This window comes from Drosophila arizonae, chromosome 5 (assembly GCF_054131065.1).
Source record: "Drosophila arizonae isolate 15081-1271.41 chromosome 5, UAZ_ARI_1.0, whole genome shotgun sequence".
Taxonomy (NCBI): Eukaryota; Metazoa; Arthropoda; class Insecta; order Diptera; family Drosophilidae; genus Drosophila; species Drosophila arizonae.
In genome coordinates, this window is record NC_142925.1 from 13,581,640 (window position 1) to 13,597,379 (window position 15,740).

At 43.8% G+C, this 15,740-nt stretch overlaps 2 protein-coding genes across 9 annotated transcripts; one reads left to right on the forward strand and one right to left on the reverse strand.

Moving 5' to 3' along the window:
- Positions 1-278: 278 nt before the first annotated feature.
- On the reverse strand, positions 279-5,708 carry Cpsf160 (cleavage and polyadenylation specificity factor subunit 1). The gene is made up of 2 exons (XM_018012917.2): positions 3,624-5,708; positions 279-3,560 (listed from the first exon to the last, which is right to left on the reverse strand). Exons 1-2 carry the CDS (start codon positions 5,538-5,540, stop codon positions 1,077-1,079), a joined length of 4,401 nt encoding a protein of 1,466 aa, XP_017868406.1. The 5' UTR covers positions 5,541-5,708; the 3' UTR covers positions 279-1,076.
- Positions 5,709-5,738: 30 nt separating this feature from the next.
- Positions 5,739-15,519, forward strand: Asx (transcriptional regulator additional sex combs). Of its 8 annotated transcripts, XM_089472414.1 has the most exons (13): positions 6,008-6,134; positions 6,225-6,289; positions 6,688-6,972; positions 7,032-7,472; positions 7,541-8,663; positions 8,731-9,367; positions 9,433-9,531; positions 10,020-10,085; positions 10,153-11,078; positions 11,140-12,513; positions 12,582-12,863; positions 12,923-13,130; positions 14,061-15,519. In XM_089472414.1, the coding sequence occupies exons 4-13, from the start codon at positions 7,153-7,155 to the stop codon at positions 14,393-14,395; spliced, it is 5,370 nt and encodes a 1,789-aa protein (XP_089328540.1). In that variant the 5' UTR covers positions 6,008-6,134; positions 6,225-6,289; positions 6,688-6,972; positions 7,032-7,152; the 3' UTR covers positions 14,396-15,519. The 8 variants fall into 8 exon arrangements, with proteins under 8 accessions (XP_089328543.1, XP_089328541.1, XP_089328540.1 ...); XM_089472417.1 differs by lacking the exons at positions 6,008-6,134; positions 6,225-6,289 and adding an exon at positions 5,739-5,863; XM_089472415.1 differs by lacking the exon at positions 6,225-6,289 and having other exon boundaries at positions 6,007-6,134.
- Positions 15,520-15,740: the final 221 nt, after the last annotated feature.

A 15,740-nucleotide genomic window follows, 5' to 3' on the forward strand; every position in this document is an offset into this window, starting at 1 on the left:
AAGAGGGCTACTGAAACTCTAGAAATCGTCGTAAATATTTATACAAGATTTATTTTTGTATTTGAATATCTGTGCAATGTGCAATTCCTTCAATGTATATCTGCTTACATAGAGGATTTTCTACATCCCTATAAAATATCCAAGATTATTATTCCTTAACTTTAATGTAGATTTTTTAAGAATTTCTCCTCCTAGATAAAACAACTAGATTGTTTTTTAGTCAATCCCAAGTTTCTTCTAATTTAATCGTTGATTTTTTGCACTCGAAAAGCAATGTATTAAAAGTACTAAAATGACCAACAATTTTTATTAAATTCAAAGTACAGAACGTGTGAAACTAATTAAAAATGAAGCGCCAATTGAGCAATTGGCTCGATGTAACCAAAATTTGACATGTCCATGGTTTTGCGACGGCCGAGAAATGAATTGCCAGCTCCGCGAATATGACTTGCCTCAATTATTGGTCCACTGATCCCCTCGACCTTGCTCTAAAGAGTGCCACGATCAGGATAATCCATGGGATTTGCGACTGCGGGCTGCGCGAGCTATTGATCAAAATTAGGTTATCAACAAGCTTCTGCAGCCAATTTTGAGAGTGTGCCCTCATTTTTGGAAATCGTTTTATAATTTCTTCTCTGAGCTGACTTGGCTAATTTCAAAAGTATTCTGAATGTGCTTTTGAGATACGACCAAATGAATGTGGAAAATGAATGTGATACAAAAGAAAACAGGCCTACTAAGAGATGCTATTAATAGCTCGATCGTAGAGCTATCTCTTTCTCTCTAAAATAACAATCCTTAAATTTAAATTGATAAAGAGAAACTTTAATATAATTCCAATACTTATACTTTTCATAGTTTATAAACATATTTATATTTTTTTTAGTATTTTTTGTTTTTGGAAAATCTACAAATCGCGTTAACAAATCATTTTGTTGCTATTACGATATTTTGGGGCAGTTGGACTAAGTTGACATGCAGTTGGCATAACTTATAACTAGGGGACTACGACTTAGTACTAAGACTTAAGGTTTAACTTTACAAACTTAGAGGGCTGTCAGAGCCAGGCTTTAACTTTAAAAGATGGCCGACAGGCGTTCGATCTCGAGCAGATCGGCGAGTATCTCCTCGGTGCGAGTGCCAATCTTCTTGGCCACCTCGCTGCGCTCCGAGTGGGCCAGCATGCGATAGGACCATATAAGATCACCATCGATGATGCAGCGCGATGGATTTATGCCCATTTTCTTGACCGTCTTTATCGTACGATACTCCTTGGGATTCAGGCCGCACAAATGATCCTGATAGGAGAGTAAAACGTTCTGCAGCATAAGGAAGCGTCGATAGACCTTCTCCGGCAGGGGCAAACAGTATCCGAGGGCTCCGTCGAGCGTGCCATAGATGACAAAATGCTTGTTCTCGTAGAGGAAAGGCTGGCGCTGATGCAGACCCCGTTGATGGCACTGCACCCGGAACATCGTATTCACCACCTGGCCGAGATGATAGTCCGCTTTGCGCAACAGCTTTTGTCCGCCCAGAGACTCGCGCGCTTCCGGCTGGTACATATAGACAATTATATTGCGTTCCGCATCCGTGACCAGGAAGCCCAAATTCGAGTTGTCGACCATGAATTCGATGCCAAATACCTCGAGGGGATTGAAGTCGCGCGAGGCCAGCGACAGAGTGCGGTACTCCTCCTGGAAGCGCAGCAGACTGATCGATTTGTAAACATCCGCAATGAAGATCAGCGACTTAACAGTAATTATCTGATGCACATAGATGTTCGTGTCGATGAAGGCGACGCCAATGAGATCGCCATCGCGCAGCTGCCAGATGTAGATCTTCTGGCCGAGGCCTGTGACCAGGAAGCCCACCACATCGGAGATGGCCGAAACAGGTCCCTTCTGCTCCTTCTTGAACACCTCCTTGAGCTTGAATTTGGTCATCGGCTTGCCGGGCTCGGGCACCACCTCAATGATATCATAAATGTGGATATTGCCGCGACTGGTGATGTCTTCGCTGTAGTTGAAATTGGTGCCAATGCAGAGATATTCCTTCAAGCCCGATCGTGTGCCCTCATACGAGAGCTTCACTAGCTTAAAGGCCGTCACATGTTCCCATGGCTCAAACTGTATCGAAGCATCCGGCACAATCTCCCACGTCTCGGGACTGATCAAGACCATTTCGAATAGCGAACCAATGGGGTAAATGAAGCGTTCGCCTCGACTCTCCTCAGAGAGTTCCTTGTCCTCGCCGTTGAAGCGATAATATTTGGTCATCGGCTCCTCCTTCTGTGTGATCAGGCAATAAACTCGATTCTCCCGATGATAAACCAATTGACGAGGCGTGCAGCGCAACGGAACCTTTCGCACCGGCCAGGCGGCATCGTAGCTCAAATAGGTGGGCAGCACTGAGATCTTCAGCTCATAGGTGGTATCGAAATAGAGAAAGCCATGCGGAATATTCACATTATTAAATGCGGCAAAGCTGCGAACTTCCGCATTGCCCAGCAGTCGATGAATGCGCAGCTCGCCTCGGGCAGTCAGGAAGATGAAACAGGGATTCACGCCGCACACCATAATCCCGGCCAGGCCGCCCACGTTGTTAAAGTAGCGTAGCTTCTGTACATATTTCGGTTGCATATTGTACGACTCGGCCTCGTCCGTCTCCTCCTCATTGATCAGTTCAATGTGCGTGGGCTGTTGATCGAGTAGATGCAGCTGCTCCAACTTACGGAAACGTATCTTCAGATGTCCCTTGGCATAACGAAAGACCTGATAGATAAGCAGCTCCAATCGGGTGCGCACCAGCAACAGTGGTCTGTCCCCATGCTGACCCAATCCCACGAGGCTGAGCTCGAGGGGCAGCGGCGAGTTCGCATGCTGTGGCATACACGCATGCAAGATGCCCGCTTTGGAGTTCTCTTGCGTCAATGAAATCGGAACGAATTCCATCGCATCAGTGAGCACTAGTGCGCCATTGCCCACATCGTTGACCAAATAGACGAGCTTCATGTCCGGCATCGAATAGATCTCCAGCGTGCCGCTTTGTCGGGCCACAACCAGCCAATAGCTGGGCTTCGCCTGCACAAGCTGGCGTCGCCACCAATCTGTGTTCTTCTGCTTCGATTGCTTGGCCAGATCGGCCATGCTGTTCAGTTTGAAGGCATTGCCCGCATCGCCGTATAGCAAGTCCTCCTCGTCCTCTACTTTCATATGCGGCTCGGCCTTCATATAACCGCCAAAGCTGTTGGCGAATCCCGCTCCCGTGCTTCCTGTCAAATTTAGCACATCGTCCGCTTTGCATGTGAATAGTCCGGATAGATCCTTGTACGCCGCTATCGCCACCACAGCTGGCGCACTGCTGATCGTGTGCTTGTTAATGGCCAAGCGAGGAGTGCCTCGCGTCTCGCGCAGCGCCAGCGTAATCACCTGACCGTTGAGCACACGCAGACAGACATAGGGATCGGCAATGGACACCTGCACCACGGGAGAGCCCACATCGATGGGCACGTTCTGGATGAGTCGGGTGCCCTGCAGCAGTCGCACATGGCGGGTCGTCACCTGAGTGGAAACGGAATGTGAAGTTATTGAAGGATAGAGAGAGCAAAGATGATATGTTCTTACCTGCACTATAAACCGTTGCTGGCCGAGATTGCCGACATATATGGTCGGCTGGTTGACGGTGAAGCCCGTGTTCTCGATCTCATTGATCTCCTGTCCCGTTTGCAGCACGAGCGTCGAGGATCGCTGTGAGAGTAGCATAAAATCGTGTTGTTCCTGGCGAGCCGTTGATGGCTTTCGCGTTGCATCATCAAAGACTGTCCACACATCTAGACAGCCATCCAATTCGAAGCTGGTGATGATCTGTGGATTGATGCAGTTCACAAAAACAGAAAGGGCACCATTTTTGCTGTGTCCTGTGGCGGCGACAAGCTCAATCTTCAGGTCGGTCAAGGACTCGGCATGTGGACGCAATGTTGTGCCATCCTCTTCGAACTCCACACGCTCGCCGGCGCACATGTAATTGATGGGAGCCACATTGATCAGACTGTCGCAGACCTCGAAGATGAATTTACGTAGCTGCAGCACCGAAGCTTTGGCACCTGACCCATATACCTCCAGTTCTTCATCCTCAATGCGACGTGACTTGGCTTGTGATGGCGCCTCATGCTGTTCCACATCATAGACCTGGTCCTCATCCATTTGGGTAGGTGACTGATCAATCGCCTGCTGTTGCTGTTCCCCTGCACCTGTAGCTGCCGCAGCTGCTGCTGACTCCACGTCATCCAGGGTAATCACTGTGCTCTGATCCTCCTCGGTGAAGTGTAACAACAGCGAGTTGCCCAGCCGAGAGCCGAGAAAAATGTATTCCGTGTGGCAGACACATATGCAACTAGTGAGCACGCTGGCTGCCGCCTTGTGGAAGTGGAAATTTCGCACCGTTCGCATGGAGTCGACACAAAGGGTCAACACATACAGATCTCCCGTGCGCAGCGATATAACCAACTTGTCCACATCAATGAACGCGAAATTCGCACAGTCCAAGCTCAGCCGAACATTGTCCTGCGGCTTGAGGGGAAAGCTGGTGCTGTTGTCCGCTGAGCTATTCAAGCTAACGCCATATGGCGGCACGCTCTGGTTCAGATAGATAACCGCATTCACAGTCATAACCAAACATCCACCGATGGGCTTTTGTATGGGGAAGACATGCAGGCAATCGTACGGCAGACTATTTACCGTCCAGATAATGGGATGCACGCGTTGCTGTATGTTCAAGGAGATGGCCACCAGAACACAGGTGTCGGAACGCACCTTAATGCGACCCGCACAAGTTCTCACCGGCTCGTAGAGTATAAGCAGAGTCGGTTCATAATATCCATGCAGAAATTGTATGTCCAGCACATTGTCCAGCTTCTCGTCGAGATCAGCTAGAGCTATCAAATAGGAAGCCATAATGGGCGTTCGTGATACCAATGCCGTGGGCGCTTTCTTAATGGGCTTAACATCTGCTAGCTCGATCTCATCGAGACTGTTGTCCTTCCGAAAGGGCAGCACCACCAAACGCTTGCCATAGACAAGCATTATAGCACACCTGGCATCTGGATCCACTCGCACCACAGGCACATGATAGCGCCCCGTCCAGCCGCCTCGAATGTCATCTTCCTCGAAATAGTGCAGCGAGAGTGTTTTTAATGTTTGCGTGTCTGCATCCAGCTGTAGCACCGAAAGTTTTGCATCCTTAAAGCTCACAAGCAAAGCATCTCGCATTCCACCAGCCAATGAGACGCTTTGCAGCGACATCACATTGCCATAGAGGGAATAGCTGGCTAGACATTCGAGACGCATTTTAGGCGCCAATCGCATTTCGCTTGGATTCAGTTTCTGCCGCTGCGTCGCATCCACGTTGGGTGCAATACGGTAAACCTTGAGCACATTGGCGCCGGCGACGACCAGATTCTCCTCCACATTGTTGAAGAAGCGGCACGAGATGGCGAATTCCACTGATGTGGCCGCGTGTGTCTGTTTGCACATAGAAAACATATTGGTGGGTTTATGAGTGATAATTTAAATAAAACAACTAATTAAAACATTTCCCACTCAGCGATAAAATTAAAATATCTGCCGGCGTTGTTTACATCTGTTTGTCCATCTGCAAAACTATCGATAGTTGCTCCCTTATGGATGGTAAGATCTCGATAGGTTAAACGGGTAGAAATGACAAAAACGTTACACACAGGAATGTGAGAAAACTGTCATTTTAATTATTTGTACTATCTTTATTGTCGGAATTTAAATGTATTAATTACACTATCTAACAACTAACACATTTGCAGACTATCGATCTATTGCTGCAATATAAAATAGTAAATATCCATTTGTGTTAATAAAATCTGAATTACCCATATTGAGCCTATCTCGACATATATCACATTATATGAATATCGATAGCTTTGGAAAACAACAAGTTTGGTCACTTTAGAGATGTAAGCAATATCGATAGATGGCAATTAGCAGCTCTAGTTCTAGTGTAGTGCAGTTTTTAACATCCCTATTGCTCTCAAACTGGGGGCCCAATAACTTTAATTTAACCATCAAATAAATAGGCTTTGAATATTAGAATGTGAAACGACAAATGTGTGTTATATATGTTTAGTCTTTAGTGTACAATATAACAACAATTTCATTCAATTAACTGGAAGCTATTTCCTTTTTTTTGCTGCGTAGCTTCTCTCCGTGTGCGTAACAAAGACAGCGGTTGGCGTTTAGCCAAGGCATATGTAAACGCTTGCGTAAGAAAGAGTCGACGCCATAGAGCACAAGAAGCAGAAAAAGAATCCAAAATCTTGTAGCTCTCTGCTTCTGCTTTTGTTTGTGTCTTTGCAACAACCATTCAATATTTTATTTGTTTTTTAACTCGGTGCACAAGAACTGATATTAATCAAGTTGAAAGTGTGGGTGCAATTTGAACTACTGCTGGATAAAACGTAATTAACAAAAGCCAAAACAAACCACGCAAAAAGTTTTTATATGTGCGTGCATGCGTGTGTGTGCGCATTATAATTATATGTGTATGAGTGTGTACGTGCATGTGTAGCATACATCTGTATTATTCCTGCAGGGGCAAAAGCAACAAACCAACCAACTTTGCTTTGCTCTCTTTTTAATGTTGTTGTGTTTGTTATTGTAGGCAACAAATTCACGGCGGACACACACACACACACATCTATATTAAAATATATATATGTATGTATGGCTTTAAAAAGGAAAAGGCAAAGAGCAGCAAATGAAAATTAGCGTGTATAATAAATGTGTGTGTGAAAAGTGACTGGGCGTAAGGGTTTTTATAGTAAAGGTAAAACAAAACACGGACCAAAATAATTGTTGTAAAACTGTTGTTGTTTTTTGAGGAGGCAAAATTTAATTGCCGCCCACCCCAGCGCCTATTGAAATGGCTAAGACTGCTGCTGGCCAGGTGAGTTGGGTTATTAATTGAAAATGTACATTTTTCTAATATATTTTTATTTTTTCTAGTATGTTCGTAAAAAGCACTTAAACTGCCGCCTGATATGGACCCAATAACAACAATAACATTGATACGAAACATTGAAACATTGCTGAGTCGAATTGTAAATAGTTAAACAAATATATATATATGAATATGAAAACGATAACGCCGGATACATTGACATCCGCATCAGCCGCGCCGCAACATCATCAGCAGCAGCAGCCGCAGCCTCAACATCAGCAGCAGCTGCAGCTGCAACAACAACATAAGCAACATTTGCCCGCCATCATTCCGCAACAACACATAACACCTGTGATTATGGAAGCAACAGCGCATGTGAATCTCGTGGATGATGACGACGAAAAGGATCCACTGGCATTGGAGCAGACAACAGGTATCGAAACGCCACAGCAGCAGCAACAGACGCTCAACTCAACATTGGCGAACAAGCACACACATAGTCTGAGGTTAGCAGCGTGTTTATCTCTTAATGGAATGCATGACAATATGAATATCTTCCATTTTCTGTCCACAGGCGCCACCTGCCACGCATCATTGTGAAACCTATACCACCTGAGAAGAAGCCAACGCCACCCAGTGAGGATGCATTGCTTAATGCTGGACTCCAGCCAGCGCCAGCGTTGTTTGTACCACCAAGCATAGCCTCGACAACAGCAGCAGCAACAGCAACAGCGTCCACAGCGGCTGCTGGCACTGTTGCAGCACCTGCGCCCGTGCGTGGCATAAGCAGTCGTCGCATACAACAACAGCAACAGGCCAAAGCAGCTGCAGCAGCAGCAGCGGCGGCGGCGGCAGCAGCAACAGCAGCGGCGGCAGCTGCAGCAGCTAATGCAAATGCGACTGCATCACCGGGCAGCGGTAAAGCCGCCACACAAACATCTACAATGCGTGAGGTGTTGGCTTCGATACCGGGCTTTAGTGTGAAGCCGCGTCGTCGCAGTAACAAAAAACTCACGACAGCCGCGCAAATCGAACAGACAAAGGATGGCAAAATCGATTTGGAAACACCAGATTCCATATTGGCATCGACGAATCTGCGCGCGCTGCTTAATAAGCAAACGTTCTCATTGCTGCCGCCGCTGTATCAACATAATCTCATACAGTTGCTGCCGAGCGTGGATCGTGAGGCCAGTGAGATTGTGCAACAGCAACAACAGCAGCATCAGCAACAATCATCGCAGTCAGAGCAACCAAGCACCAGCGGCAACACTACAGAAGCAATTCGATTGAGCGCCTCCTGCCTGAATAATGAGTTCTTTGCGCGCGCCTGTTTGGAGTGGCGAGAACGGCTCAGTGAAGGCGAATTCACACCCGAAAATCAAATGAAGCTGAAAACGGAAGCGGAACGCGAAAAGAATAAGTTAGATCCATGGAAGGTCAAGCATTTCGAGCCCTATTGGGGTGAGAAGATTGCGAAACGTGCGCCGAATCTAAACCCGCCTAGTAGCAAAATAAAGGTAGAGCCGATTAGACAACAGCAACAACAGCAGCAACAGCAACAGCAACAACAACAACCACCAGCTGCGGCACCAGCACCGGCACCACCACCACCACCACCAATAACAACATCAACAACACAGCAGCAGCAACTACAACAAGCAACATGTGATAATGAGACTGAACTGAAATTTAATACGGTAAATTAGAATGCGAATTAGATAGTTTCTAACTTTATAATTAAATTATTGCCCTAATATATTACAGAGCACAAAGTGCGAATCGACAACCACAACTACCGAAGCAACAACAACCGCAACAACTGACGGTGTCGCACCATCAGCAACAGAAGCAACAGCAGCAGCAGCAACAAGAACAACAGCTGCTGCAACAGAAACAGCAATCAGTAGCAGCAATGCTTTAACGGAGCAACAGCGACGCCTGTTAAAGCGATCGTCGAGCAGCCCCTCGCGACGCAAACGCAGCAGTTCGATCAATATGGCTGACGAGCAGGAAGAGCTGCCCAGCACGTCTAAAGAAAGCAAGCAAATGAAACGTGAACTAGCTGATATTGTTCCTAATAATGCCATGGCGAATGTGACAGATGTTGTTGATCATGCAGTAGTAGCGGCGACAACAACAACAACACCTGCAATAACTAACAATAGCCAGCAGCCACTTATCAACAGTACCTGTGATAAAATTGAGACACCTGATGCACAGACAACAATAGTAGCAATATCAACAACGACAGTGACAGCGACGCCAGCAACCTCAACAATCACAAATGCAATACCAACAGCTGCAGCAGCAGCAGCAACAGCAGCAGTAGTAGCAACATCAACTATAGCAGACCCAATCAACAATTTTGCAGGCTATTTGCAAAATGTAGAGATGGCAGAAGGTTCGTACACTATAATTAACACAAAAGTTTCGTATATTTCATCGACAATTTTTGTTATTATTTAGATACCAAAGCAACAGATAATATTGCGACCGAAGCAACCGCAACTGCCCCAACAACGACAAACAGCCATGATTTTGTATTTGCCGATACGATTGATCATGGTAAGCTTCTTTTGACTATTTGAAATGCTAACTGAAAGATAATTAATATTTAATTAATTAAATGGTTTTGGTTATTTGTATATTTTGTTGCTTGTTTTTATAGTAGTTAAGTGAATATATATATTTTGTTTGTGTATTTCTTTGGATTTTGTATTTTTTTATTGTATGTTACTCGAATTGTTAATTAAGAATCATTTGGTTGGATATTCTTAATATATATATCATATTATATACTCTTCATTTGTTTGTAATAATTTGTTACTGAAATTCAAAATTGTTCTTTAAACATCAATAAATGTTTATACTTTTGCATTTACGAACTATTTGGTATATAATTATTTCAAAATTTCAATTAATTTTGTATATCACTATTTATATTGGACATTTATTTTATAACAATTTAATATATTTCATATTACTTATCAATTATTATGAAAACTTACCTAATGCCTTTCCATCTCTTGCTTCAATGCTCGTGCTCCATGCAGCCTACTTCCATGATCACCAAGCAGCCATCAGCCACGCCTACTACTCATCATCATCATCGCCCAACTGTAATACATTTATATATATTTTTAGTTGTTATCAATGCTTTAATTCATTCTGGTTTGTTTTCAATAGCGACAGCAACAATCATCAAGCTGAACGATCATTGTGATAAGCAGCTGGAGGACTCGGGAATGACTCTAGCTATGTCCATGCCCTTGGCTAGCAGCTCGACAGGCACATCACTGGCCAATACAACGCCTACTAGTTCGCTAGCATCCAGTAGTTGCACATCCTCTTCGTTATCATCATCGCTCTCCTCGTCCTGCTCCAGCAGCAATTCTTCCTCAACGGCTCCGACCACGACGACAGCGGCGGGAGTAGGTGCTGCAGCTGCGCCTCTATCACTGGGCACACCGGCGGAAACAACGTTGGCCAACATGCAGGCCATGCTCAGCACGGTGGCCACGCTGCAGCAACAACAGCAGCAGCAGGAGCAACAACAGCATCAACAGGTGGAATTGCCAGTGGAGTTAAACTCAAGCGAGATGTTTCAAAATGTGCAGCACGATTGGAATTTTGGTGGCATCAAATTGCTGGCAGCAGCACCGACGCAAGGATCGGATAATTCTGTGGAGCGGCTGCACCATCATCAGGTCGAGCAGCATCTGAATCATGAGGATATCCAGCTGATGGATGTGGTGCATGAGCCCGAGGAGGAGGAGGAAGAGGTGATCGACGATATGGTCGAGTGTCACAATCTGCTGGACAATGATGAAGATGAAGAGGAAGGAGAAGAAATTGTAGACGAGGATGATGAGGATGTGGTGGAGTGCATCGAAGCGGAGCAACCGGATCAGGATGATTTAATGAACGAAATGGTGGAACACGTTATGGATGTCAGCGGTGGCGATGCTGTGCAAGATATTGTGGACAAGCTGCAGCAACAGCAACAACAACAGCAGCAACAACAGCAGCTGCAGGCGCAGTTGCAGGATGTTGTGCAATTGACGCAGCATTCCTTTATGCCGCAGGCCCACAGCAGCGACTTTGCAAATGAGGTAAGTCATCGACACATCATCAAGTCATCAAATAGCAGTTTCATTCTAAATCCATTCACAGATTTCCCACGAACTGCTTTGTGATGCGGTGCCCATGTCTGCTGCCGAAATGGAAGTATCCAGCACAGTCATCACGAACAGCAGCAACAGCAATGACAGCAGCAACAATTTGAGCCTGTGCAGCAGCAGTAGCAGCAGCATTGCCATCAATCAGTTGGCCCCACAGCCAGCTGCAGCTGCGACTGCTGCTCCGGCGCCGCAACAACAGCAGCGTCAAATTTTGGTAGATTCGAATGGGCAAATCATAGGAAACTTTTTGCTGCAGCAGCAACAACAACAGCAGCAGCAGCAGCAACAACAGCAGCAGCAGCAACAGCGTCAGCAGCAGCAGTTGCAACAACAGCAGCAGCAATTGCTGCAACAGTTTACATTACAAGCAGCCGCCCAGCAACAACAACAACAACAGCAGGCAACCAGCAGCAATTCGATACATAAAGCGCTGCCTGTGACCTTACGCAAACCCTTCGAGATCAATACCAATGGAGCACAGCAATTCTTAACACCAAATTTACTGCAGCAACAGCAGCTAGAACAGAAGCAACAACAACTCCAACAATTTGCACTGCAGGCGCAGTTGCATCAGCGTCAACTGCTGGCCCAGGCAGCCAACAACAATCTGCTGCAACAACAACAGCAGCAGCAACTGCAGCAGCAGCAAACCTATCAGCAACAACAGCAAGCTGTGGTGCCACCGAAGTTCATAGCCAAGCCACTGAACATCATATCCATGACACGACCCGCCAATGCGTCGCCCAATGCAGCAGCCACAGCATCAGTGCCCACATCAGCCACAAATAATTCCCAAATTCCGTCCAGCTATGCAAATGTTGTAACATCGCAGCAGCAGGTTAATCACAACAGCAACCTGCAGCAGCAGCAACAGCAGCAACAAACACTGCAACTGCAACCCGTTGCAACAGTTAACAATGTGCTGACCATGAAAACGTTGCCTCCTTCGGGAGTGCCCACAACCATTGCCCAGCAGCGACTGCAGCCAAAGATGCCCACGGGGAAGGGGCGTAAGGCGACAACTAATCGTTTGCCACCGGGAGCTGTCAACCTGGAGCGAAGCTATCAAATCTGCCAGGCTGTCATACAAAACAGTCCGAATCGTGAGAACCTCAAGGCACAGCTGCGCCCGCCAGCGGCCATACTCAGCCAGCAGCAGCAACAGACGACGACAACGCCAACAACTGCAGTGAGCAGCAGCAATGCAACACTTAATGTGTCCACCGTGGCAGCCACGCCCTTAAACAATGTGCCGGCAGTAGCGACCGTCGCTGTGTCAGCACCAGCACAAAATCTGCTCAAGCAGGACGAGCTGCCAGCCCTGCCGCCCAATGTGCTGGGCGTGGGCAGACCGGGCGTCTATAAGGTAAGTTGCTACGGTTACCCATCAATTAGAATCTCTTAACTAATATAGAGAACAAATTCTTGATCCAGGTCATAGGTCCGCGCATGAGTGGCTTTCCCCGGAAGAAGTACGTGCAGCGCAAGCCCTCGCCCACAACTGTGATGCGGCACTTGCTGTCTGCAACGCCTGGTGCGTCCAGTCCACAGCAGCAGCAGCAACAGTTGGTCACGCAACAGTCCGGTCAAGAGCAGCAGCAGCTGTTGCATCAGAATGGCACGGGGCAATATGTGCTGGTACATCGCGCCAATGTGGGCGCAGCCGACAATCAAGCACCGCGGGCTTCCAGTGCACCGCCTTTACATCAAAATCAGGTGAGTAGTAGAGCTTACTATAATTAAACTTGGCTAACAAATTATTTCATTTTCATCAGTTTGTTGCCGTTCAGAATTCGCTGCACAGCCTTAATGGCATTAGCTTGGGCGGACGCGGGCGTCCGGCTTCAGTGGACAACAACAATAGTGCCGGCAACGATGCAATGCATCATAACGAGTTGCAACAACAGCAGCAGCAGCAGCAGCAACAGCAACTCAGCAATGTAAACGCGGCTGCGAATATTGTGCGGCGCAATATTGCTGCAGGTAAATTGGTGTATTATTAGTGCTTAGCGAGGTACGTCTTTCAAATCACCCCACACACACACACATCAAAAATTTGAATTCATTCATAAATTGGCACGTCATCATATTAATGCATTATCATACTAGATTTGTTAGATATATCAACTATTTGGCAAACAAAAAACAATATCTCCACATTGACTCATTCTTTTTTCTGTTTCCACGTAACCCTTCTTAGCGTATGCGTAACGAGTATGTAAACTGCATGCTTTTATTTTCAATTTATATGCATTCACAGATTGATTATTACATAAGAGTAAATATTTTAAGCATATGTGAAAATTATATAATTGCCAATGATTCATAGTGTTAGCAGGAAAAAGTGAAAATTTTATAATTGATATTTAGATATTAATCTATACTTATTGTCAGCTCAAAAATTTAAATTAAAATGGTATAATTGTACAGTTTTTATCATACCTACGTTTTTTATTCAGCAGGCTTCATTTTTTGATATAACAATAACAGACCCAAGGAAGCATAATTTACAAAAACTCTTACATTTATCAATTCTCTAACGATTTTATTCCTTATTCCCTTATTCCCTTTAATAATATAATAGAAATTTCCATCAATAGCTGCTTAACGAATTCGACTTTATTCAAGAATCTACAAAGAATTTATTTTCTGAAAAAAATTAAATATTAATAGTATAGTAGTATATAGTATTTGGAAATAATGTAAAATAGAAATTTTTGATTTTCATTAAGCTGCATATATACTAGCTCTTAGTATCCTCAACTGTGAATGCAGCAATTATATTAATGTATCTACGATATTGATCATATTTTTTATAATTTTGGAATATACAGTAATATATAGTGTATAAAAATAAGTAATTTTTCAGTTAAAAATCGTGTTGTAACTAATACCGTGGTCCACTTTTAATAGGTACCAACATTACCTACATAGACAACAGCAATTCGTCGGCAACTCTCATGGAAGCGAGCAATAACTACATCGTGACGACTACAGCAGCAACAACAACGGCTGCCGGAGCTGCAGGAACGACGCAGCAAACAACACAGCAACAGCAGCCACAACAACAGCATGCTCTAATCCAACTACATCAAAGCGGCGAGAACACTCCGCCAGGTAACGACGCGACCAACAATGGTTGTGCCTGTGCTTTAAACGCGATGGTCATTTGCCAGCAATGCGGCGCATTCTGTCACGATGATTGCATCAGCGCCTCGAAGTTGTGCGTGTCCTGTGTGATCAGATGAGAGCTAAGCCTCCAGATGCAACTTGACAACGTATTATAGTAATATATAGAGTTAAACCCATTTAGATGCAATGCTAATGCTATATTCTGTATATACATACATATATATATATATATACCTACATATTGAATGGCATGTCGAAAAATCAGTTCGAGAAAGCATGAGTATACATTGTTAAATACCAATCACTCCTTTTTTACCCAGACAATTTGTAAGCTAGACTATGGAAGCGAAAACCCAATTATAAATACCAAGTGCAGAGGCTTAGATACACCGAGAGAAAGAAGAAACGAAAGCTAATGCTGATAAACGCTTAGACGAAAAGCAAATACCTTTTGTATAAAGAAAGTAGCTATAAAACAAAGCTTAATAATCAAGCAAGTGTTGTGTATTACGTGCATGCTTCGTACCTTTAAGGAAGGGGTATTACAGCTGCACAGAAAAATTTAAAAAAAAAAAATTATAATAATAATAATAATAAATGATATAAAAATTAACAAAAAAAACAAAACAAAAAAAAACACTCATTGTAATTTAAACAAAACAAAACAAAACAAAAACAAAAAGGCAGCGGCAAAAGCAGCAAATAAAACCAATAAAATCCAAGCTATGTAAATATTTATGTTTAATATTAATTGTAATTTATAAATTAAAAATATCATATATACACATTACACATTATGTGTATATATATGACTATGTGTAATTATGTTTAAGCTAGAATTGAGAAAAACTTCAAACTTAGGTTGACATATGCCTGAAGACTATATTTTTCTAATTTGTCGCAGCAGTTGATTCGTTTTTAATCAAATACATAAGCAACTACATTATATTCATACATGCAACTACAATACACATACATTTACATAACATATATATTTTACTGTGTAATTTTTCGTAAACCTAAGCTCTTTTTATTTCCCTAATTCTAAGTTTATCATCCCACACAATCCACAGATAAGAAAAAAACAAAAAAACATCTCTAGCATACACATAATATAGCGCATAAAATTAATTGTAATTCGCATATAAAAAATTGATTTAAATGCATAAAACTGTTGATAAAAGAAAAACAAAAACAAACACACAAATATACACTGCAACAACAAAATATAAATGTTAATTGAGAAACTAAAATGCAATTTAAAAAGAAAACAAATATTATATAGAGATGAGGAACAAAATTTAAAAAGAAAGTAAAACAAAAATCATTTTGCTCCTAGATGCACTCAAAATTAACCAATAAACATTATTACAAATAAATTGAGAAAAAAAAAAATCAAAAATAATTATAGACCTATATTTACGGGGGTATCCTGAAAAATGCTTATGAATTCTTCAGATA